Source organism: Emys orbicularis, chromosome 10 (assembly GCF_028017835.1).
Source record: "Emys orbicularis isolate rEmyOrb1 chromosome 10, rEmyOrb1.hap1, whole genome shotgun sequence".
Taxonomy (NCBI): domain Eukaryota; kingdom Metazoa; phylum Chordata; order Testudines; family Emydidae; genus Emys; species Emys orbicularis.
The window spans coordinates 15,857,239-15,883,313 of record NC_088692.1 but is presented as its reverse complement, the minus strand read 5'-3'; the positions used below and the strand labels follow the sequence as shown (position 1 = coordinate 15,883,313).

Sequence of the window (26,075 nt, the reverse complement as noted above, 5' to 3'; positions counted from 1 at the left end):
CACCGTCTTTGCACGTGATATGTGGCCTTCTCCTCCTTCCTTTCCTTGCTAATCTAGTCATATTACTATTAGGATGTCCCAAGTAAGATTTTCAGTAGAGCCTCTCTTTTCCACATTGAGTTTTCAAGCTAGAATAGAGGGCTCTGCTCTTTTTTAATACTAATTCTAGCGAGCCCTGATTGTGCAATTCTCTCACAGCTCTACTGACTCGTAAATAAAATGAAATCTACATTGATCACATTAACTTTGTTTATGGCAGAGTGAATATCTTTAAAAATGCTTTAATACTGGTTGGTTAACTTACTTTCCTTTCCTTCTTTTGGCAGAGGTTAAAATTTGAAATAGCCGAGGTTATGACAGAAATTGATAATCTGACTAGTGTAGAAGAAAGGTAAGTAACTCTGACAAGCATTCCACTCAGTAATAAGATACTGGCAAAGGTGTTTCAGGAACAGGAAACAAAAATTGCTTGTGTTACCAAAAACTGGATATTTATAAATCTTTGCTTGGCTTGTTTTAAGATCTGCAGAATCCATTTAGATATCATACAGCTTTTATTTTGCCCTTGCAGAAAGATGGACTTTGATCTGATCTGATAGAATTTTCCATAGGTACTACCTGTGATCCTGTGAAACTGATAACTAGTGGGTCCTCTTTGTAACATGATTTTAAATAATAGACTATTTTTGGTTGTCACTTTTTGGAAGTAAATGCCTTATGATACTATGATTTTTTTTTTTTACTACATAAAAATAAAATATTAAAAACAAAGTTGAAAATATAAATAAAGTCAGAGAGTTTAAATTATTGCGTTCAGCAAGAGCAGCTGATAATCTTTTTTTTCTTTTTTTTTGGTCTTCCAAATGAATAGCAAAACTACACAGAGAAATAAGCAAATAGCTATGGGAAGGAAGAAATTCAACATGGACCCTAAGAAGGTAGTACAATTTGTATTTGTCAGGATTTAAGTTATTGTTAATGATATTATTTTTGGCAAATGCAGACCATACTGGTGGTAATCAATTAAAGTTAAATTAAACGGTGCATTTTAAAACTCCCCAAACATTCATCAGGACACTTTTATGGTCTTGCAAAATCATCATGAAGATGGGCCCAAAATCTAATGGTCTCCACCCTTTACTACAATGATAATGAAAAGAATAATAATAAATTATATATCTATTAGAGCAAACATCTTTCTTGTAGTCAGAATTTTAAATACAGTAGGTAAGTTTGTCAGTATACTCATTGTAGCACGCTTGCATAGAGACCTGATAACACTTGATGGAGATATTCTGTGTTGATGTGCTAAATTCAGTCCTAAAAATATTTTACAGTTTGGTCAGAAGTTTGGAGCCCTTTGTTATATAGTCTCCTACCTGGCTTTTTAATTTGTGCTCACAATTAACTGCTCATATAAACCACTACATTTATATACACAAATGCTAATGTGCAATTAAGTGCATTCATAAATAGCACTTACATAAATAATTGCAAGTAGAAACATAGTAATCACTTAAAAAAATATTTCTTAGCTTATTATTTGAAGAAATGTATGTCTAGGGTTAAGACTGATGTGAAGACATCATTTAGCTTCTCTGCAATGTCCTTATTTTCCTTAATTGTTCCCTTTTCCCCCTCATAGTCTAGGACTCACCAATTCTCTTGCAGGTGTCTCCTCCTGATAAACTGAGAATTTCTTGTTGCTTTAACATATCTGGCTAATTGCTCTTCAGATCCCTTCTTTACCCTTCCTAATTTCCATTGTGTATTTCCCCTGATGTATTGTTTACTGCTTTCTGAGTTCATTAGGATTGGATTTTGAGTAGCTGAATGATATCTATATTAACATCATATTTTTCCCCCAAAAATCTTCCTTACTAAAGCTTGGGGTCACTGTGCTAGTTTTTGGTACGATTCCTTCTCAAGAATGTTGAACTTGAATATATTTGGATGACTTAATGGTTCACTTACAGCAGTGTTTTCAGTTAACAACTCTGTATGTTACTTAGGCTATTATAACCTATAAATTGTCTTTTTCTTCTAAATAATCTTATTTAGATTAATAGGCCATAGTTTCCTCTTTTTCACCTGTATCTTTTGGCGGGTGTTTTTTTTTTTTTTTTTTTCTCCTTTCTGTTTTTGTTTTGGGGTGCCATGCTTTCAAGTGTCCTGTTGTTTTACTGCCTAGAAGGTTTGTGGCCAAATTGAAAAATGAGTTCAGGTACTTTTCTTGCAGTGATGGCTATAGTTCACAGGTGGGTGAAATTATTCCTATGTGTAGAAGTCCTGGCCACATTTCTACTATAACATTATTTATCTGTTGGAAATGGGTTTACATCAGCACTCTGAAGCTGTAGTCTGTGAAACAGCGGTGGTCTGCAAGAGCTGGGTGGTCACATGGTGCTGGCTTATCTTTGCAAGTGCTATGTTGAATTCACGGGAGCTAAAAATACATTAAATACTTTCCTAATGTTGCTCTTCATAGAAGTAATTTGCTATTGTTGCAACAGGAATATTGTTTTTGATCACAAATAGGAGAGAAGGCAGTCTGCATGATCAGGAATGTGAAATAAGTGGGATAATTGTGTGAGCACAAATGGAAGGGGAGGTGACTTCACAGAATGGTCTTTTTATTGGATGGGATCCACTCTATTCAAAGGCCTGGTCTACACTAGGAGTTTATGTCGAATTTAGCGCCGTTACATCGAATTAACCCTGCACCCGTCCACACCACGAAGCTATTTAGTTCAACATAGAGCTCTCTTAAATTCGACTTCTGTACTCCTCCAAAACGAGAGGAGTAGCGCTAAATTCGAAATGGCAATATCGAATTAGGCTAGGTGTGGATGGAAATCGACGGTAATAGCTCCGGGAGCTATCCCACAGTGCACCACTCTGTTGACGCTCTGGACAGCAGTTCGAGCTCGGATGCTCTGACCAGCCACACAGGAAAAGCCCCGGGAAAATTTGAATTCGTTTTCCTGTCTGGGCAGTTTGAATCTCATTTCCTGTTTGGACAGCGTGGCGAGCTCAGCAGCACTGGCAACGATGCAGAGCTCTCCAGCAGAGATGGCCGTGCAATCTAATAGAAAGAGGGCCCCAGCATGGACTGATCGGGAAGTCTTGGATCTCATCGCTGTGTGGGGCGATGAGTCCGTGCTTTCAGAGCTGCGCTCCAAAAGAAGGAATGCAAAGATCTACGAGAAGATCTCTAAAGCCATGGCAGAGAGAGGATACAGCCGGGATGCAACGCAGTGCCGCGTGAAAATCAAGGAGCTGAGACAAGGCTACCAAAAAACCAAAGAAGCAAACGGACGCTCCGGATCCCAGCCCCACACATCCCGTTTCTACGAGGCACTGCATTCCATCCTAGGTGCGGCCGCCACCACTACCCCACCACTGACCGTGGACTCTGAGGATGGGATATTGTCCACGGCCGGTTCCTCGTTGGAAATGTTAGCGGACGGGGAAGATGAGGAAGGAGATGAGGAGGACGAGGCAGTCAACAGCGCTGGCACCGCTGATTTCCCCGACAGCCAGGAGCTCTTCATCACCCTTACCGAGATCCCCTACCAACCGTCCCCATCCGTTTCCCCGGACACCGAATCAGGGGAAGGATCAAGCAGTGAGTGCTTTAAATATCTAAACATTTATTTTTAACATAACTGGAATATTTATATTGTTAGCAATGGGGTTTTCATTCACTCATTTAAACATATAAACTTTTATTTATAACACAACAGGAATATTAATAATATCAGCAATTGGGTGTTCATGATTTCTTTGCCTTAGGCAACTATTTAGTCCCAACTATGTAAAAAAAATCAAATAATGTCCGGATTTTCATGATTAGGCAACCACAGGACGCTCCACTCTGTAGTCCCTTGCAGTACAGCTACACCAAAATACGGTCTATATGTCCGGGAATTGACACAAAGTCCTCATGGGAGAGCTCAGCATAGCTCTCCTGGAGGTACTGCTCAAGCCTGTGCATCAGGTTCCTTGGCAGGGCGATCTTGTTAGGTCCACCGTGGTACGACACGTTCCCATGCCATGACTCTATCAAGTAGTCCGGGATCATAGCACGGCAGAGCATGGCGGCATACGGCCCTGGTTTCTGCATGCTCTCCCGAAGCATCCGTCCCCTGTCGCTCTCCGAGATCCTCATCAGCGTGATGTCGCACATGACGCCCTGCTTTGAATTAGGGAGGGGAATGTTAGTATTGGGACTGCTTTACAGCCACGCGATGGAGGCGGCAGAGGGGCAGCATACAGGGATCTTTCCCTGGGACAGCCGCGAGGTGGTGGGACAGGGGCAGAGCTCATGCTTCCCTGATTGCTGCCAGCAGAGAGTGGCATTGCTTTCAATGCGAAAGGAGCCCAGTGCTACTATTAAAGTTTTAAGCTGCCACAAGTCTACGGCTTACCATGTTTTCCTGCTACAAAAGTTGAGGTGTCCTGCCACGCTTCTCAGATCGCAACTGCAAGACCCCAGGCACTGAAGGCGAGGGCCAAAAATTCGACCTTGTCCTGAGTGCGCATGTGAAAGGTGCAGTGCATGGTGTTGTTCACAGAGAAAGACTATGTTCTTTGTTAGCAACTTCATTTATCTGTCTCAGGAATTCACTCCCTTTTTCCCATTCCCACAGACACATCTGCGACTGTCTCCCAACCCAGCCTGGCATCACACTCCCAGAGGCTAGCGCAGATTAGGAGGAGGAGGAAGAAGACGCGTGAGGACATGTTCTATGAACTAATGGACTGCTCACGAGCGCAGGCAGCCCAGCAGACACAGTGGAGGGAGAACTTGTCACAAATGCACCGAGCAGTCATGGAACGGGAGGAGAGGTGGCGTCAGGAAGACCAGCAGGCTACTCAAACCCTGCTTGGACTAATGAGGGAGCAAACGGAGACGCTCCGGCGCCTTGTGGATGTTCTGCAAGACCGGAGGCAGGAGGACAGAGCCCCGCTGCAGTCTATCTCTAACCGCCCTCCCCCGCCACAAAGTCCCACACCCCCCTCATCCAAAGTCCAAAGAAGGAGGGGCGGCAAGGGCCGTTAAAACTTTCAGTCAACCCCTGCAGACTGCTGTAGCACTAGAAGGCTCTCGTTCCACAAAGTTTGAAAAGTCCTTTCCTACCCATCTCACACAAGCCCCCGTCCAAGTTCCCCCCCCCCCTTTTCATGTGCGGTTCATAATAAAATATTTGTTTCTGTTAAGTACTGTTTCCAAGATTGTCTTTTAGAGGAGATTCTGTCTGAAGGGGGGGAAGGGGTTTGTTAATTGGACAGGACAGTCACCTTTAGCAGGCTACAGAGGCGGGGGCAGGTCCAGCATCAGGACACATATACAGTGCAGTCACCAGTTACCCTGGTCAGTCTGGGAGGTGGTTTTCATGTTCTGGGGGGCAGGGGGGTTGTTCTGTGACTTTGTGTCGGGGGAGGGCAGTTAGAGATCTTATGCCGCGGTCCTTATCCTGGATCACAGCCACGCAGCAGGGGGTCTGTAACCCTCCGCCCCCTGCCAGAAAGTCACTTGGCCGACACATACACGCAGTCCCGCCCAGGACTGCTGGCAGGCTCCGTTGAAACAACCAATCCACCACTGCGGAGCCTGTCATTCCCGGAGTTTAGAAGCATCATTTGCATCAGAACACTAAACCCGCCCCCCGCCACAGTCTGCGTCCCCGGTTTAAAACATTCCCGCGAAAACAGTAAGAAAGACAACGTTGTTCATTAACAAAACGGAACAGATTTTATTTGTTGGGAAGGTGGTGAAGGGGGAATGTAACTTGGAAGGATAGTCAACAGTAACTGGGTAAAGAAACGGGGGCAGGTTCAGCATCTGTGTCCACAAACTAAACAGTCACTGGAGACCCTGCTCAGTCAGGAACCTAGCTTTCAAAGCCTCCCTGATGCACAGCGCGTCCCGCTGGGATCTTCTAATCGCCCAGCTGTCTGGCTGGGCGTAATCAGATGCCAGGCTATTTGCCTCAACCTCCCACCCCGCCATAAAGGTCTCCCCCTTGCTCTCACACAGATTGTGGAGCACACAGCAAGCAGCTATCACAATGGGGATATTGGTTTCGCTGAGATCACAGCGAGTGAGTAAGCTTCTCCATCTCCCCTTGAGACGGCCAAAGGCACACTCCACCACCATTCTGCACTTGCTCAAACGGTAGTTGAACAGTTCTTTCTCTGAGTCCAGGGCGCCAGTATAGGGCTTCATGAGCCAGGGCATTAGCGGGTATGCAGGGTCCCCGAGGATCACTGTAGGCATCTCCACATCCCCAAGACTTATTTTGTGCTCCGGGAAGTAAAGACCTTCCTGCAGCCGTCTAAACAGACCAGAGTTCCTGAACACGCGAGCGTCATGAACCTTGCCCAGCCAGCCGACGTTGATGTTCGTAAAACGTCCCCTGTGGTCCACCAGTGCTTGCAGCACCATTGAAAAGTAGCCCTTTCTGTTTATGTACTGGCTGGCCTGGTGGTCCGGTCCAAGGATAGGGATGTGAGTCCCATCTATAGCCCCACCGCAGTTTGGGAATCCCATCTCGGCAAAGCCATCTATGATGAGCTCCACGTTTCCCAGGGTCACTACCTTTGATAGCAGTACCTTGACAATTGCCTTGGCTACTTGCATGACAACAACCCCCACGGTAGACTTGCCCACACCAAAGTGGTTCGCGACTGACCGGTAGCTGTCTGGCGTTGCAAGCTTCCAGAGGGCTATGGCCACTCGCTTCTGGGCAGTCAGGGCTGCTCGCATCCGGGTGTCCTTGCGCTTCAGGGCAGGGGACAGCAAATCACAAAGTTCGAGGAAAGTCCCCTTCCGCATGCGAAAGTTTCGCAGCCACTGGGATTCATCCCAGACCTGAAGCACTATGCGGTCCCACCAGTCCGTGCTTGTTTCCCGTGCCCAGAATCGCCGTTCCACAATATCAACAAGACCCATTGCCACCGTGATGTCCTGGGCGCAGGGTCTCGTGGTTTCTGAGAGCTCTGAGCTACTCTCCGACTTCAGGCCCTCACGGTGGTGCCGTAGCCTCCTCTCCTGATTTCTCTGCAGCTGCCTCTGGTAAAGGTGGATGAGAAGCTGCGAGGCGTTGAGAACGGCCACAACTGCAGCGATGGTCGCAGCGGGATCCATGCTCGCACTGCTGTGGCGTCCGCGCTGTCACTGATCAGAAAAGTGCGCGAACTGATTTCCCGCCGGCGCTTTCAGGGAGGGAGGGAGGGAGGGCGGGAGTGACGGACGGATGACGACAGGTACCCAAAAGCACCCTTGACACAATTTTTTACCCAGAAGGCATTTGGGGCTCGACCCAGAATTCCAATGGGCAGCGGGGACTGCGGGAACTGTGGGATAGCTGCCCACACTGCACCGCTTCCAATGTCGACGCTTGCCCCGTTAGTGTGGACTCACAAAGTCTCACAAAGTCGAATTACTGTCCTTAGTGTGGTCACACACGTTCGACTTTGTAATATCGATTCCACATATTCGATTTAAGTGAAATCGAACTACTCTTGTAGTGTAGACATACCCAAAGTGTCTGCGAACTCCTAGTTTAAATTAGTGCTATGGAATTTTCAAATCCGGCTAATCTGTTACCCATCCTAATTGAACCTTTTGTGGGTAAGAGTTTATTATATTTGACTTTGTTTGCTGATTTGTTCCATGGGTACACTGAACTGGATTTGAAAACTGTTTCATTTGATGCAGTTACATGGTGTTGTTGTATATATCTTTTCAAAACCAGTTTAGCTTTGATCTCATGTGAACAGGGCTCTATATCTGTAAAGTTTATAAAATGCTTTTGGGTTTGTGTGAAAAGCACCATAGTATGTGAATTTGAAGTATGAAATCATAGCTGGGGCTTGATACACATTGTCTGTGGTGGATCTCGAAAGACAGTTCTTCTTGGGAGGTATAAAACTTTATGATTAACTCTAAAATATAAACTGAAATTCAAAGCTGATTTAATTGAAGTCATTAATAACTGACTAAGAAAAATATATTTAATATTTGTAGTGAATGTATAAATACATTTTTGTAATCGTGTTTTATGTGGAGAAGGCAAACTAATACAGCTGTCTCCTGTCTTAAATTAGTCAACAGAGGCTAAAGCAGTACAGAGAGAGACAAAGTCTAGAGTGGGAGTCAGGGGTATTTGAGTGGTCTATTTGACCCACTTCTTCCAGACACTGTTGTTGTCCCAGACAAATCTCCTCTTCCTGTCTATCTGCCTCTTAATTCTTTATCACCTCTTTTCTGCTACAAAGGAAAATGAAATTGAGTCCTGGTTTGCAGGGTATTTAAGATGACTGTTTCTGTGGATGGTAATTTGAGGATTTGGATTTGCAGAAAAGAGGTATTGTTAGATCTAAGAAACCTGATTAGCTTCATGAAGACAAGGGTAGGGTTGATGGGATGTCCTTATATTTCAGTTAAAATAGATACATTAAGACCTGTTTTGGAGATTATAACTAATTCCCCCTAGCCATTGTCTGTATGCGTTCAAAATTGTCTGATGATGAATCCACTGTACTTGTTACATACTTGTAATGAAAAAACAAGACAGCACATAACTGCATTCAGCCTTCTGTAAGGTACTATACATACATTGAAATAATGTTACCTACAATAGACTACTTTATCAGATCTAGAAGGCCTATATCCTGAATTGATGGCCTTTTTGCATAATTTTTCTGCTAAAAGGAAGTTTTCACCTATTCTAGCTTCTGTAAGAAAGTGAACTTGTTAATCTAGCATGCATAAGTGTCCCTAACTTTGCATTAGTTTTGCCAGTGTATTTTTAAATAATGCAGTAATTAAAAATCAAGAAAATAATATATTAAACTGATATCACAGTAATCTCAACTCTTATACTATACCACCTTTCCAGTACCCGGCCATCCTCACTTTCTCCTGTGCTGCACAAGAAAATGCCATTCTAGTCCAGCCACAATGCAAACATCAAATTCCTCACAATCCCACCTGAATGCAAAACTTTAATTCCAACCTGTATGGTAAAATATGTCCCCCATGGGAATACATATTCTATAGCAGAGGTTCTCAAACTGTGGTCCACGGACAACCAGTGGTCCACGAGCTCCATTCAGGTGGTCCACAGATAGTTCCCTCTAAGGTGCACACCTGGGCAGCCGCACATGAGAAAATGAAGCGTCACCCACCTAATTAGTGGAGCCGCACAGGTGTGGCTCCACTAATTAGGTGCCTGGACGCTGGAGAAGACGCACACGTAAGGTGCGGAGGTAGCCTTGAGGGGAATAGGGGATGGTGGGAGGTGGCAGTGGAGTGAGAAGAGGGGGTGGGGGAATTTGGGATGTGTAGGGCTGCGGTGGCCAGAGAAAGAGGCTACTTTCCGCAGATCCAGGGCTGTGGCTGCTGGGGAGAGATGGCCCTCCTTCCCAGCCCGGGGGCTGCTGCAGTGGGGGAGAGACCCCCATCCTTCCCAGCCCCAGCTCGGGGGCTGCCACGGCAAGGGAGAGAAGGCACATCTATCGCATAGAAAGGTAAGGCTACTGCTATTAAAATATGAGTTGTGTGCTTTTATTTGTAGAACCAAAAAAGTTAATTATTATAACTTTTTTTTATATAGCGCTTTTTTATCCAAAGCGCTTTACAATAGTTAGCTAGCGGTACAAACATTTGGAAGATCATTACGTGGCCCGCTGAGACCCTCAGCAATTTGCAAGTGGTCCACGGGAAAAAAAAGTTTGAGAATCACTGTTCTATAGTCTATAATGGGAATATAGCAAGTGCCATAGCAGATTACACTGGTGGTCCATCTAGTCCAATATTGTATTTCTGACAATGGCTAGTACTAGATGCTTTAGAGAGAGGTATAAGAAGCCCTATAGTAGACAGTAAAGGATTAACCTGCTCATACAGAAAGCTACTTCCTAACTCCTGCAAGTAGAGGTTGGCTTATAAACCAGGACTTAGCTAAACTTGTTTTTGAAAAACCTTACTAATGGAATTCTGGATGTCCTTACTGACCATAGAGATGTCCAGTCCTCTGTTGAATTTTGCTGTCCTCTATGGTATCGTGTGGCAATGAGTTTAACAAGCTAGTTACATTTGTATCCTTCCAGTTTAACTGAACTTCTCGATCTACTGTCTCTGTTCTGTTCTTTAATTTGATACCTTTCTCATGTCCCTTTTAAAAGTAAACGTTTCACAATCTTTTTCAACCTGTCTTCACACAAAAGCTTTCTCATGGCCTCTAATAATTTCCATCATTTTTCATGGAATTGTCTTTCTGCTATATTCTTTACAGATAAGGCGACCAGAATTGAACACAGTCATAGATGCATAAAAAAGAATGAGGCGCTAAAGATGCCAAAGAAAGGGAACTTGCAGTTTCATTACTGACATAGCTGTTGTTTCTGACGCTTGTCTGAAAGGATGTCCTATGCCCTCATATCAAAGGAAGCTCATTCTTTTAAATCAGCATAACCCCTGCTAGGTTTAACAAATTAGAGTATGAAGCATGGAAAGATGGAGGACCAGAGGTGCATAGAGTAAAGTATGTAGGTGAGGACAGGGCACAAGGACTAGAGAAATAGGAAAATAATTTTTGAGAACAGAAATAGGGTAACTGGGCAGTTCTTTCTCTTCCCTTTGTAGAGCTGAATTAGAGTGACAAGGGGAATAACTCTATTGCATGAGGATACAGACTAACACGGCTGCTACTCTGAAATCTATTGCATGTGTTTCTTTCAAACTTTGAAAATGATCCTATCCCGGAGGTATTGTGTGTGTGTGTGAGAGAGAGAGAGAGAAAGAGAGAGACGATGGAGTTTATAGGGACTGGTTCTTAGCTATAAGAGATTTAAAAACTTTTTTTTTTTTTTTTTTTTTTTTTCAAAAAGGGCTCATTTTAAAATAGTCTTTTGACCAGAGAAGTATAGAAAATTCAATCATCCTCTGAAGAGTTATGGTGTTACATTTTAAAGACAAAATTAAATTATTTAAGTATGGTAGTGATTTTAATCCTGATTTAAGTGGAAAAAAATCAACACTGCTTTAACAACTCCACAGTTACGACACCTCTGGAATGCATCCTTTAGAACTCCTACAGGATTTTCTGTGCTTGACAGATTTATGGCTTTCAGTGGTGGTTTGTGTTTTTTAAAGCTGAAAATGTCTGTATCCTGATGAACCTTATTTGTTCCTTAATTTGGAATAATCTCCTAATTGTCACAGTGCTCTTTTCAGACATGTACCAAACTTATTCTTGGAAACAAAAAGTTCATTTTATTTGCCTACGTTTACTCCTCTTTGGAGCATCTTTTTGTCTAGCTAAGTAGTCAACACATCCAACTATCAAGCAAAATTCAGGAGGATCATTATGTCTGAGGAAGGCTACTGCTACTACAAGATAAAACTGAAATATTTTCTTTGCAAAGAAATCATGTCTTTCTCTGTGATTTGAAAAGAGAGTCATAAACATCAATGTTCTATCCTGACACTGAAAGTAGTTTTTCCAGTGGCGAAACTTCAAGAGAGTGAATGGTCTTTCTGGCTTAAAAAAAAGCTTCAAGACTGAATGGCAATAGGTTTGCCCTCCTAAAGTAGATTGCAGTCAGCAAACTAATCCTCCCTACCAGGCAGGTTTGGTTTGTTTGCAAAAACAAACTAAATCAACCAACCATAAGAATATTTTCATGTTTCCACTAATGGCTTGGACAGTGGAAGGTAAAATTAGAAGTAGTACAGTATTTTTTCTTCCTCCCTCTCCCTACCTTTTCAAGGATGATGGATGTCCCGCAAGTCTGGAGGAGAACAACAATAAACAATATCCATTTACAGAAATGGAGAAGTTTTTTGCTTTTATCTCTAAAAATAACAAGTGGAATCTCAGGATGTGTTTCAGTGGCAAAGATTTTAATAATTTAGTGAACTCTTCCACATATGGATAGATTTCAGGACCTCAAAGTTGTATGGAGCTGCCATTGCTACTTTCTCCCAACATTTTGTTATAAATTTTGTGAAAGCAATGGAAAAATTAAGACCTTTTGTTAGAGAAATATTGTCTTGGAGAAATATCTGTCTGGGACTTGAGTATCCTTCTAAGAGCTAACACAGCATCCCTTTTATTCCTTAAGACTTCTATAATGTTAATACAGTTTTTGAAAATGTCCTTTCCTCATTTCTTTGCAGAAAGCCTTCTGGATTTCCCTAGAAACTGTATATCAAGGACTCTTTATCTCATGAGAATATTTAGGAAGTACAAAGGCTAAAAAGGCCTCTGAGGATGGACAAGCCAAAACTTTCCTGTCTCTTGACTCTCTATAGGGTTACTCTCTCTTGTTTCCTCAGCCCATCTCTGAATGAGCTTGATTGAAAGCTCATTAAATGAAATGGAAAGACACTCATTGACTTCGTTGGGCTTTATTTGCCATGATGGGATCCTCTCTTTGAATAGTTTAGTTCAAGCAGGGACAGAAATTAATTACCATCCTAATGCCAAGATTTCCCATAAATTCTCAAAATGGGATTAATTATCTCCAATCATAATTTCTACTGCAAGTAATGACTTGATGCATTCAGTCATGGTATTGCAAATTATAACAGATGCTTTATCTTGTAGTATGATGATAAGTAAATTATGTTGTCCCTGTATCTCTCTTTATGTGATCTCACAGATTATGCCCTCTGCCCGATATTAACGCAGTAACATGGACTGATTTGAATTTTGTTAAATGCTAACTCCCCTTTCAGTTTGCTTCCCAAGGCCAATATGGAATAGTTACTCAATTAAATATCTTTCTATATTTAAGGAATTTAAATTGCCACCTGCTGTTTCCAACCTTAGGAATTCCTTTTTCTGATCTGTAAATTAATTCTAGAAATTACCTACCTGACTGAACAGATGTCTAGTTTCGTTACCTGAAAGATAAATGATTTCTCTAATTTAATCTACAGATTTTTTTTTTAATGTGGAAAATGGTACAGATATGTATATCTCTGTGTATTCATCCCAAAATATCCTGGACAGTGTTCAAATAAATGTTTGTGAAAGGAAACATAATTCTTCTTCCTCTTAAATTTCTTTTCCTAGGGGATCCAGTTTCTTATAGAAAATGACCTGCTGCAGAACACTCCAGAAGACATTGCACAGTTCCTCTATAAAGGGGAAGGACTAAATAAAACTGTAATTGGAGATTACCTTGGTGAGAGGTAAACTGAAACAAATTTATCTCTTCTTTCGTTATATAGTATGTTTAAATACATGGAGAGTAGGGCTGTCGATTAATCGCAGTTAACTCACACGAACTAAAAAAATTAATCACGATTAATCGCACTGTTAAACAATAGACTACCAATTGAAATTTATTAAATATTTTTGGATGTTTTTCTACATTTTTCAAATATATTGATCTCTGTTGCAACACTGAATACAAAGTGTACAGTGCTCACTTTATATTATTATATTTGATTACAAATATATTCACTGTAAAAATGATAAAAGAAATAGTATTTTGCAATTCACCTCATACAAGTACTGTAGTGCAATCTCTTTATCATGAAAGTGTAACTTACAAATGTAGATTTTTGTTGTTATATAACTGCACTCAAAAACAAAACGATGTAAAACTTTAAAGCCTACAAGTCCACTCAGTCCTACTTCTTGTTCAGCCAATCGCTAAGACAAACAAGTTTGTTTACATTTACGGGAGATACTGCTGCCTGCTTCTTATTTACAATGTCACCTGAAAGTGAGAACAAGCATTTGCATGGCACCTTTGTAGCTTGCATTGCAAGGTATTTATGTGCCAACTATGCTAAACATTTGTATGCCCTTTCATGCTTTGGCCACCATTCCAGAGGACATGCTGATAATGCTTGTTAAAAAAATAATTCATTAATTAAATTTGTGACTGAACTCCTTGGAGGAGAATTGTTCTGTTTTACCCGCATTCTGCCATATATTTCGTGTTATAGCAGTCTTGGATGATGACCCAGCACATGTTTGTTTTAAGAACACTTTCACAGCAGGTTTGACAAAACGCAAAAAAGGTACCAATGTGAGATTTCTAAAAATAGCTACAGCACTAGACCCAAGATTTAAGAATCTGAAGTGCCGTCCAAAATCTGAGAGGGATGAAGTATGGAGCATGTTTTCAGAAGTCTTAAAAGAGCAACACTCTGATATGATAACTACAGAAACTGAACCACCAAAAAAGAAAATTAACCTTCTGCTGGTGGCATCTGACTCAGATAATTAAAATGAACATGCAATGGTCCGCCCTGCTTTTGGATCGTTATCGAACAGAATCCGTCATCAGCATGGACTTATGTCCTTTGGAATGGTGGTCGAAGCATGAAGGGACATATGAATCTTTAGTGCATCTGGCACGTAAATATCTTGTGACGCCAGCTATAACAGTGCATGTGAACACCTGTTCTCGCTTTCAGGTGACATTGTAAACAAGAAGTGGGCAGCATTATCTCCTGCAAATTGTAACCAAACTTGTTTGTCTGAGCGATTGGCTGAACAAGAAGTGGGACTGAGTGGACTTGTAGGTGCTAAAGTTTTATATTGTTCATGTTTGAATGCAGTTATTTTTTACAGTACTTGTATTCAGTGAGTTGAAAAATACTATTTATTTTGTTATCTACAGTGCAAATATTTGTAATAAAAATAAATATAAAGTGAGCACTGTACACTTTGTGTTGTAATTGAAATCAATATATTTGAAAATATAGAAAACATCCAAAAATATTTAATTGTTAATATTTAACAATATCTATTATTGTTTAACATCACGATTAATCGCGATTAATTTTTTTAATTGCTTGATTGCTCTAGTGGAGAATTACACTTTTTATCAGTCTCTCTCTCACCTTCACTGACTGCATGAGGTACATTGTACCCTGAGGGTTATAAAAGTTATATTGGGAAGTAAAAGCACTGTGCTATAAGAAGCTTTTTTAAAAATGGATGAATTATGAAAATATCACACATTGCTTACACAATTCATTACTCTGAAAAATAAAATAGGTTTTCTAGATTTGGTTATTGTGCAAGATTTAATGTCATAAACTTCTGGAAGGTTTCAGAATCATATTTCAACAATCTTGTAGTAGTTCTTAATGGTCTGCCCAGACAAAGAATGCTTCATGATGTTAGTAACTAGATGATGAGAAAATTGCTCATCATTCAAAAGGTTGGTGCCTAGACTAATGATAGTCAGCTGTTTTTATTTAGTGTTGTCTTCTTCCCTGCACATATACATCCTATTAACGTTAATGGGTATTAAGTAGGTACCTAAAGGGGAGAATGCATCTTAGCTTTTATCATGTACAGCACAATAAATATGCAGATTACTCCAGTTGTAATGCAGTACAGAAAGTATTTGTTTAAAAAAAAATTCAGCTGCAAAATTGTATCACTGGTAAAACCTGTAAAGTCATCTCTTTCTTCATTGAAAAGACTACAGACATAACTCTTGCCTGTATTTTTTATCAAAATCAGATGCCAGTTAGAGTTTTAATAGCCTAGTCACTTGGGCCCTACTCTTGTAAACTGATCTTCTCTGCCATAACACCCTTAAGCCCACATGGAATCTATTTACAGGATTGGGGTTTTAGCTTGCAGTTCGCTATAGGCCCTTAGAGTTAAGTAGGTATAATGAAAGTTTATACTGTAACATGGTGCACAGTATGTAGGAATTTCAACTTTTTGCATAAACATGAGAACTAGACCTCTGAGAAACATTCCAAACATCATTTTGAATATTTCAACTACAAGTAATGAAAATGTAGATTTTTTTTTTTTTTTTTTTTATAGATCGCTATACCTCCACTATGCATTATTAACTTAATCTCCATAATTACAATAGAGTTTGTGTAAAGTAATCCATGTTTCTTCTCTTTTTCACTCTGGCATCTGATCTTGAAATAATATTTTTTCCTCTCAGGGCCTGATCCTCAAACCCTTAGTCATGCAACTAGTCCTTGCTCACATCAATAGTGCCACTGAAGTCACTGTGATTATTTTCAGGAGTTGGTGTCTGCAGGATCATAGCAAACTAGCTCAATTTACAATTCAAAAGATTATTTCCCACCTCTTCCCATCCCAAACCTGCCAACACTGCAGTCTTCATCTAGGATCTGAAAAAATCAAGCTGTGCTGTTTGTCTCTTCCTAACTAATCCCTAAAATTTCATTGGTTTCAGTTGTGTGAGTATACTGTGTCTACACAACTCAGTTTCCATCTTCTTGAATTCTGAACAGTTAACTGCAGACTAATATAGTAACCAACATTAAATGTCAAATTACGACTCAGAAATTAGTGTCAATCTACAGAGTGGCAATTAAAACATGAGAAGAACTGAAAATATGACTGCAATGATATGTGGCTAATATTTGGCCAGAAAACCATGGAAAATATCCAGCGTGAAGTCAGAAATGTGGATATTAAGCTAATTTTTATGCCACATTTCTGCTTGCTGTGTACATCTAACTTTACTAATGTAATCAAGTTTTTACTTCTCTTAGCAATGTTGTGTCAGTTCAGCTATGCAAAAGTGAAGTGAATTCTATTCTGTCCCTTGAACCATACTAAAACTGTTGTCAGTTACTATTACTGGTGAGGTAGGAGGTAAACAACACCACAACTTGATTTTCCCTCTCCCTCTACCCCCAAAGTCCTAGATATAGACTGCACTACTGTCAGGTTTGGTGTTGAAATTAAATTGCATGTGGACCCAGGTTGTTCTTGTTGTATTAAATTTCTGTTTGCATTTCAAAAATTGCATACCATATTGCATACTTAAACTCATTCTAACTTTGGTTTTGTTTAGAAGTTTAAGGGACATACAGGGGGAAATTAAATTCAATACCTATTATGTTTTTAGCGTGATCTTGGGAAAGAAGCATTCAGTGCAGTGATTTCTCAGAATGGACTAAGGATACTGTACGCGTCAAGTGGTATTTTATTATTCCTTTTTAGGTCTGTATTTAGGGAGCAGGCCTTATTGATAGCTGTTGATTTAACAGTTTGGCAGTGATGGTTCTGTCCTATAGGAGAAGGGGATGAGAGAGAGGGGGGGGAACATGACTCTTTCCCCCTCTAGTGTGCTGTTGCTAAAGAAAGCATAGTAATGTTTTGTTGTTCTTCGAGTGCTTGCTCATGTCCATTCTGTGCTAGGTGTGGGTGCGCCGCTTGCACTGTTGACAGAGATTTTTCCCTTAGTGGTATCCGTTGGGCTGGCTCTGGCGCCCTCAGGAGCCACATGCTTATGTGCTGGTATAAGGGGCGCTGCCGGCCCTGCACCCACTCGGTTCCTTCTTACTGCCCACGACGGTTGCTGGAACGACCCTTCTTGCTTTGGAAAGGCTTCTTCCTAGTGGTTTTTAAACTTTTTTCTACATTCATAGTTATCATAGTGTAGTGTCTATATTTCAAATTGTATGTGTGTGTGTGTGTGTGTGTGTATGTATATATATATAAAGTTAGTTAGTTAGTTCCTATCGTGAGGGACTTCTTTGCCCCAGTGGCCGGGCATACCCCGGTCCCCAGGCTTTAAGCCTTGTGCTGCCTGTGGCAAGCCTATGCCCGTGAGTGACTTGCACTCCAGGTGCTTAAAGTGCCTGGGCAAAACTCACACGAAGGACAAGAGCCAAGTCTGTTGGGATTTCAGACCCCGCACCAAAAAAGACGGGGACATCAGACTGAAGGCTATCCCCAGGGAAGCCACTCTCAGACCTGTCTCAGAGCCGAGCTCCTCCGATTCGGTGCTGAGTACTTTGGTGTCGCTGCGAAGTACTCCCACGGCAATGAGCTCTTCCCGGCGCTGTTCTCCATCTCCGGTGCGGAGGAAGAAGCATAAGAAGCAGTGGGCCGAGAAAGCAGGAGAGAGAGAAGCAAGGAGAAGGCAGTTGAGTGAGACCCAGGCCTGGCCACTCTTCTGCCCCTGGACCCATGTCGGCACCATCAACTCTGCTGAGGGCGTTAAGCCTGGTGCAGGGCTCTCCGCTGAGACCAGGAGGCCACTACGGTGCCTGTAGACTGACAGTATCATTGACTCCAGAGGCTTTTCAGGTGGCTAGGGACCTTCTCTCTCTCTCTCGGTCCCACCAAGGCCAATGGGACACCTACCAGCTCCGGTGTCCGGAAGCAGGAGGGAACAGGGATCCCAGTGTCCCGATCTCCAGGACACCACCAGTCCCTGGAGCCCTGTCACTGTATGGAGGCGGAAGCGGGTACCGCTCCCCCATGGTTGCCGAGAGAAGAATCCTCTTCAGAATCCGAAAGGGAACCTTATGTACCGCCAAAAGCCCACCATCGATACCCAGCCTATGCTCCACCGAGCTTCAGTACCAGTCCTCCGGCAGGCACCTGGCCAGTGAGTTACTGGCCGAAGCAGTGGCCCTAATGGAACCCCTGGGGGTCCCATCCCCCCCCGTAGATACCGGATCCTTCCTACCACTGCTCCTACTCAGTGGTTTCTGAAGGATGGGCTACCGCTCCTTCCTGCTCAAATCCAGTACTGACCCTGTTGCCTCCATTGCCATAGTCCAGGCAGACAAAGAGGAAGGAGCCATACCACCGGTGCTAGCTCCCTCCTTCTCCTCCCCAGACGAGGCTGGTGCGGGTCCCAGTAGCCTGCTTCCACAGAATGATTTCAGGGCCCATCAGGACATTCTAAAGCAGGTTGCTACAAATGTTGGCCTGGAAATTGAGGAGCTCAAAGAGACATTGCACCGCCTTATTGATATCCTGGCTGCAGCAGCTCCATCCAAGGTGGCTCTGCCCATCAGTGAGGCAGTGATGGGGCCAGTCAAGGCCCAGTGGCAAACTCCTTCTTCTCTGGCCCCCCACTTCAAAAAGGGCAGAGAAGAAGTATTAAGTGCCAGCAAGTGGGTTCGAATACCTGTACTCGCAGCCCCCAGGGTCCCTGGTGGTGTCTGCAGTGAATGAAAGGGACAGGCAGGGCCAGTCAAGTGCTACCTCAAAACAGAAAGATGTCGAGAGACTGGACTTTTTCAGAAGAAAGGTTAATTCCACTGGTAGCCTCCTGCTGCGTATCTCCAACCAGCAAGCGTTGCTGGGGAGATAGGACTTTATCTATGGGACTCCCTGAATAAATGCAAAGATTCCCTGCCCCAAGAGTCCAGCACCTCTCTCCAGGTGGCTCTGGACGCTGCCGACTCAGCGGCCCAGACCATGGCCTCTGCAGTCACCATGAGGTGTTGTTCCTGGCTTCAAGGGCCACTCTGATTCTTAGGCCTGTACACTCTGTCTGCTTCCAGAAAGGACTTTAGGCCCCAGCAGTCTCCTTGGTTCTTGGTGCCTCCAAGAAAAGAGAGGGGTTATAGATGGTACCAACCACTTCCGCCCAACTCAGCCTCCCAGTGGGGGTCTCAGAGATACTCTGGTGGACCCAAGCAGGCCTTTTGAAGGTGCACCCGAGGGCGCTGTACCCATCACCGTTTCAAATCCGCCTCCCCTTTTATTTTCGGACTGTCTATCTCTTCAGCCTGGCATGGTCATTCATAACATCAGACTGTTGGGTCCTGAACACGGTGACAGCTGGTTATACCCTGCGGTTTCTACTCACCCCTCTCCCACTTCCCCTCCCCCTCCCTTTTCAGGACCCCTTATCATGAGCATCTCCTCGTCCAGGAAGTGCAATCCTTTCTACTGATAGGGGCCGTGGAGGAAGTTCTTCAAGACTTGAGAGGGAAGGGATTCCACTCCTGGTACTTCCTAATCCCAAAGCCCAAAGGGGGCCTCCGGCCTATCTTGGACCTGCATCACCTCAATAGATACCTTAATGAATTGAGGTTCCACATGGTCTCCCTTGCCTCCATCATTTCCTCCTGGACCCAAGAGACCGGTACACTGCCCTCGACTTAAAGGAGAGATATTTTCATATTTCTATCTTCCGTGGCCACAGAAGATTTCTCAGGTTTATAGTGGGTCAGCGCCACTTTCAATTCACCGCCTTCCCCTTTGGTCTATCGGCAGCCCCACGGGTATTAACAAAGTGAATGGCGGTTGTAGCAGCCTTAGTCAGGCAGCAAATTGTACAAGTCTACCTGTACCTTGATGACTGGCTGATCAAAGGTCGGTCACAGGCTCAAGTACAGAACAGTATTAGCACAGTCCAAGTCACCTTCAGGACACTGGGCCTGCTGATAAATAAGCAGAAGTCAACTCTTGTCCCGGTTCAGAGAATAGAATTTATCAGGGCGGTGCTCGACTCGATCCAAGCCAGGCTTTCCTGCTGGAAGCCTGTTTCCAGACCAAGTCAGACCTGATATCCAAAGTCATGGCCCACCCAATCGCAACAGCTTGGGGTGTGCCTCAGGCTACTGGGTCACATGGTGGCTTGTACTTGCGTGGTTCAATACGTGACTCAGACCCCTCCAGATGTGGCTAGCATCAGTTTATTCCCTGAGCAGACACCACTTGAACTCAGTGCTCACAGGCCCTCGCCTCCCTGCACTGGTGGAAAGACCCCAGGTCGGCAATGATGGGGGTGCCCTTTGTTACCCCACAACCATCGGTATCCTTAGTCTCAGATGCGTCAGACTTAGGGTGGGGAGCCCACCTCAACAACCTCAGGGCCTTCAGTCCCAGGAAGAACTTTCCCTGCACATAAACATCAGGGAGCTCAGGGCGGTTCGCTTAGCATGCCAACTGTTCCTTCCCCAGATCTCAGGCACAGTGGTACAAGTCCTGGCAGACAATACAGTGGCCATATTCTATAGCAATAAGCAAGGAAGGGCTCCATCCTTGGCCCTGTGTCAGGAGGCTGTCCACCTATGGGACTTCTGTGCGAGACACTCCATCTCGAGGCGTCACATCTCTCAGGAGGCCGGAATGTATTGGTGGATCACTTCAGCTGATCCTTCTCCTCTCACCACATGTCGTCCCTTCACCCAGAGGTCGCCAGATTCATCTTCCAAAAGTGGGGGGCCTCCCCAGGTGAACCTGCTCGCCAACAGGCAGAACAGAAAATGTCAGCAGTCTTGTTTGCTGCGTGGGCATAGCTTAGGCTCCCTCTCGGATGCCTCCCTGCACTTGTGGGCCGGCCACCTACTGTATGCTTTTCGCCTGATTTCCTTGGTTCACAAGGTTCTTCTAAAAATCAAACTGGACAAGGCAAGAGTTACCCTGAGAGCACCAGCGTGGCTGCGCCAGCATTGGTTCAGCATGCTCCTGGACCTCTCGGTGGCAGCTCCACTCTCTCCCGCTCCGTCTGCATCTGATTTCACAAGACCATAGCCGGTTACTTCATCTGAATCTCGCCTCCCTGCATCTAACTGCTGTATGGCTGAACCCTGAAGAACAACCCTGCTTGGAACAGGTTTGGCAGGTCTTGCTAGGTTGTAGAAAGCCTTCCGCCAAGGCTACCTACTTGGGCAAGTGGAAATGTTTTGCTTTTTGGGCTTCTGAATGTGATCTCTTTCCATCTCGATCTTCCCTTCAGTCTATCTTGGACTATTTGCTCCACTTAAAACAGCAGGACCTGGCCCTCTCATCTGTTAAGGTACAGGAAAAATAACGGTCTGGTTTCTCAAGGGTTTGGAAAGACTGTATCCTCAAGTTTGCAAACCAACCCCTCTCCCCCCCCATGGCACTTAAACCTGGTCCTGTCAAAGCTCATGGGGCCTCCCCTGTCAAGCCGTTAGTAGCCCTGCTGCTTCTATTCAGGCTTGCTGCAAGCAAGTGAATATCCCGCCTCCGGCCATCGTAACCGTTCGTTCCACGAGAGTCCAAGTTTCGTCAACAGCATTCCTCGCGCTGGTCTCAATCCAGGACATCTGCAGAGCTGCGACCTAATCTTCGGTGCATACCTTTGCGTCCCATTATGCCATCATCCAGCAGGCCCGAGACAGTACCAGTTTCAGAAGAGCAGTGTAGCAATCAGCATGTCTGTAAACTCCGAGCCCACCTCCTGGGGTACTGATTGTGAGTCACCTAGCATGGAATGGACATGAGCAAGCACTTGAAGAAGAAAAAACTGTTACTAACCTTCTGTAACTGTTGTTCTTTGAGATGCGTTGCTCATGTCCATTCCATGACCACCCTCCTACCCCTCTGTCAGAGTCAATGGCAAGTAGGAACTGAGATGGTGCAGGGCCAGTGGAGCCCCTTATACCGGCGTATAAGCATATGTGGCTCCAGAGGGTGTTAGAGCCGGCCCAATGGATACCACAAAGGGGAAAATCTCTGGCAATGGTGCATGCGGCATGCACACACCTAGCATGGAAGGGACATGAGCAATGCATCTCGAAGAACAAGAGTTATGGAAGGTTAGTAACTATAGGTGCCGAATTCGTGGGTGCTTGGTACTTAGCACCCACTGGCATCCAGCTCCCCTCTCCCTCCCCCAGCGCCTCCCGCCTGACGGGATCACCTGTTCCGCGACGTGCGGGAGGGGGAGGAGTAGGAACTGGGCGCGCTTGGGGGAGGGGGCAGAACTGGGTGGGAAGAGGTGGGGTGGGGCCTTGGGGGAAGGGGTGGAGTGGAGGCCTGGCCTGGGACGGAGCAGGGGTGCGGTGTGGGGCTGAGTAGGGGTTGAGCACCCCCAGGGAAAGGAGGAAGCCGGCGCCTGTGTTAGTAACCGTTTTTTCTCTGGAAATATTGCTGTAAGAAGTTACAAAATAGCATTTCGGCGAAGGATTATAGCTGAACATATACAAGATACCATGAAACTCTCTAGTCTTTCCATTCATTTATCCAGACTGCTTGAGGTTCCCATTTCAAGACAGGTGCAACAATAACTGTTGAACAAAGAGAATGAGTCATTTTGAAGATCATTTAGATAAAGAGTTAAAATCAATGTAGAGTGACAGGCTCTTGCCAGCTCCTGTTTTTAATGGCAGCAGCAGCATTTTCTAGTCCTACTAGGTTAAATTTCATTTTAGCAAAACTGGGAGAAGAATCTTGCACTTAAAATATCCCAAAGCTAAATATGTGTTAGAAATATTAATGATGGCTTCATTTGATTAACGATGGATTCTATTTGCCTGGTTAGTTTCTTACTTTCTTTCTATCTTTTGCATTAATAGGAAGCAGTTCTTTAAGTTTATGGTTTGGTGTAGTAATTCTCTATTGTCATTTTGGTTTTTTTCTCTCAGAGATGAATTTAATATTAAAGTTCTTCAGGCTTTTGTTGAACTCCATGAGTTTGCTGATCTCAATCTTGTACAAGCCTTAAGGTGAGTGCATTATAATTGTCTTTTATCAAACTTCATATTTAATTAAATCTAAGTATATAGATGATGATGATGATTCACTCAAGCAGCTGATCTTTGACTTGAATGTATGATTTACTCTGTATCTTGTTACTAAACAAATCTTCATGTTTCACTCTTTTTTGCTTGTTTGCATATACATTGCCTTTGAACTCTTAATACGTGAAATTAATGATTTCACACAAATGCAAAGAGCCAAAGACCAGTTTCAGATGAACATAAGAACGGCCATACTGGGTCAGACCAAAGGTCCATCTAGCCCAGTTTCCTGTCTTCTGACAGTGGCCAATGCCAGATGCCCCAGAGGGAATGAACAGAACAGGTAATCATCAAGTGATCCATCCCCTGTTGCCCATTCCCAGCTTCTGGCAAACAGAGGCTAGGGACACCATCCCTACCCATCCTGGCTAATAGCCGTTGATGGACCTATCCTCCATGAAATGATGCTTGATGTGCCTGCCAAATAGCTCACATGTGCAAATTTTCTGAGATAAGCAAAAAAGTCCCTGACTCTGAATTGGTGATTAGATTCCATTGTAAAGAGAATATTGTCAAAGCAAAGTATTGCTTCTACTTTTCCCCATCGCTTCCTTCCCACCACCTCAGAATTAAATTCTTAACATATTTATTCTTGTTAAGTAAATAATAGACTTCTTATTTTTCACAGGTTGGCAGCAGATAAGTTAAAATATGTAGTGCTTGAATTTGGTTGTTAACCTGGTGTAAATCCAGATTAATTCCAATGAATTGCCAGGGTTTAGAGAGTGCTGTCAAATTTGTAGCCGGAAGGGGCTCCCACCCCAAAACAGACAGGTTAAAATGTTGATATGGTCTTTCCTACACATGCTACATTCTCATGTGGTGCGTCATAAGAGCAGCTTTATGCTGACTAAGGCTTGTAGTGGTGATAACTTGAGCTGCCTGAGGAATCAGGATGTTTCCTCTGACTCCATGGTTCTGTCTGGAATACACAATACTTCCATCTCCTGCCTCTTAATAGCAAACCTCAATCCACTCTTCCGCAGGCTGCTGCTGTTAATTATTTTATTATAGGAGCTCCCAACATCCTCAATCAGGATTGGGCCCCATTGTGTTGGGAGGTGTACAAACATAGTTTATAAATTCTGTAGTGTTTTTTTTTTTTTTTTTTAATCTGAAGACAAGATGCAACAGCTGGGTGTAGCACACAGAATAAAACATGGCAAAGGGGAAGGTACTGTAGAAAGGAACAACTGGTTAAGAAATGGCCTAGCAATGTGAATGTGGGCATGGCTTTTTTTAAAAGATGCAAATGAATAAGCGATTTTAACTCTCTCCAGAAGTGCACCATTTGCAGTTATTTCCTACTGCTTTCCCCTACCATATCCAGCTGTTCGGGCAGAGCAGTTTGAGGCTTGTGGGAAGGAGACAAGCTTTGTACTTAGGACCGGTCAAATAGTTTTTCAGGGGGACCCACCTTTGCTTGATCTAATTGCCAATGGAGAGACAGCAATGTAAATCCCGAGTAATTGAGAGCAGAAGTTTCCCAGAGAATGAAAATTCAGTTTACATGCTATACAGGGAATGCAAACATTTATGTTTTATCATATAGGACCGTGGGGAGTACAGTGACTTATCTATATATGCAGTATTATTTTCACTTGAGTTTTCACAAATCTTGAATTTTATAGGTGAAACTGAAAGGCTGTGGATGATACTAAAATTGACCAATATTGATTTATTGCAGCAAAACTTCAGTTGTGTTGTACCAAATCCATAAAGTTATCAAACCAAACACAAACAAACGAACAAACAACAACAAAACAACTATAGTACAATATGGTTTAGGAAGCTGCTTGATTTCATGCATCCTTTACCTAAAATGTTCTCTCTTATTTTATATTAGTCTGGCAAGCTTTCGCTTTCACTTGGTTTCTGCACCTAAAATATGCTGTAAGTTAATTTAGTACTAGAGCTGTGTGAAGAATTTAAAGATTTTGAAATTTAGCCTCATTCCAAATTGCAGTGAAAACCAAAAATTTAAAAATTCTCCAAAGGAAAATTCCTTTTAAAGAATTTTTTTTTTTTTCAGATTGTTCAAAATGCTTCATTTACACAAATTGAAAGGTTTATTTTGATTTTGACTCTTTGACATTGTCAGGACTTCTTCCTGTTTTTGCAAACAAAATTTGTGCAAAATTGGTTCGATTTCATGAAGCATTTTGACAAAACTGCATATTTCAACAAAATATGGCTCCATCCAAGTTTCTCAGACCAGCTCTCTTTAGAACACATGGCAAGTGTTGGATTGCTGGTTCTGAGGTGAAATTCTTCATTTCATGCACTGAAGAGGTGCAGCATAGGTAGTGCTAGTTCACTCTCCATGCCCAGTCAACTCTGCATTCTCTCTGAGACTGCCAGTAAGGGGCCCATTTCTGTTGAGATATATGTCCACCAGGAATGAGCTTTAAACCATTAAAATTAACTTCATTTATGCTACCAAACAGTAATCTGATGCAACTTCTTTCAGTCACTGCTGATCTGGAGTGGTTTAGAACTGGCAGCTTGGATATGAAAGGTTCTGTGACCCATTACAAATGTCCTAAGATACTCTGTTTTGCTTGCAAATATTTTTGGTCTTCACTTTCATGAATTCGGAAGCTTAATGTTTAAAATGTCAACAGGGCATCCCTCCTGAAAGGAGATTTAGTCTCTATACAGAAGTGTTGTAAAAATATCAGTCACTGGAAGTGTTTTTTAGACTGGCACTTTTTTGTGCCTAATCCTTGGTTTCTTTTTTGACGTCATTATCTTATGGATGTGGATCTCGTATTTACTTTCTGTT

The 26,075-nt window shown here is 43.1% G+C and overlaps 1 protein-coding gene across 1 annotated transcript in view; it reads left to right on the top strand.

Moving 5' to 3' along the window:
- Window positions 1–353: 353 nt before the first annotated feature.
- CYTH3 (cytohesin 3) overlaps window positions 354–26,075 on the top strand; it is a 39,752-nt gene continuing 14,030 nt past the window's right edge. The window contains exons 1-4 of the mRNA XM_065411985.1: window positions 354–391; window positions 872–938; window positions 13,095–13,213; window positions 23,135–23,215. Coding sequence (XP_065268057.1) covers window positions 354–391; window positions 872–938; window positions 13,095–13,213; window positions 23,135–23,215 — 305 coding nt within the window. The remainder of the gene's footprint in view (window positions 392–871; window positions 939–13,094; window positions 13,214–23,134; window positions 23,216–26,075) is intronic.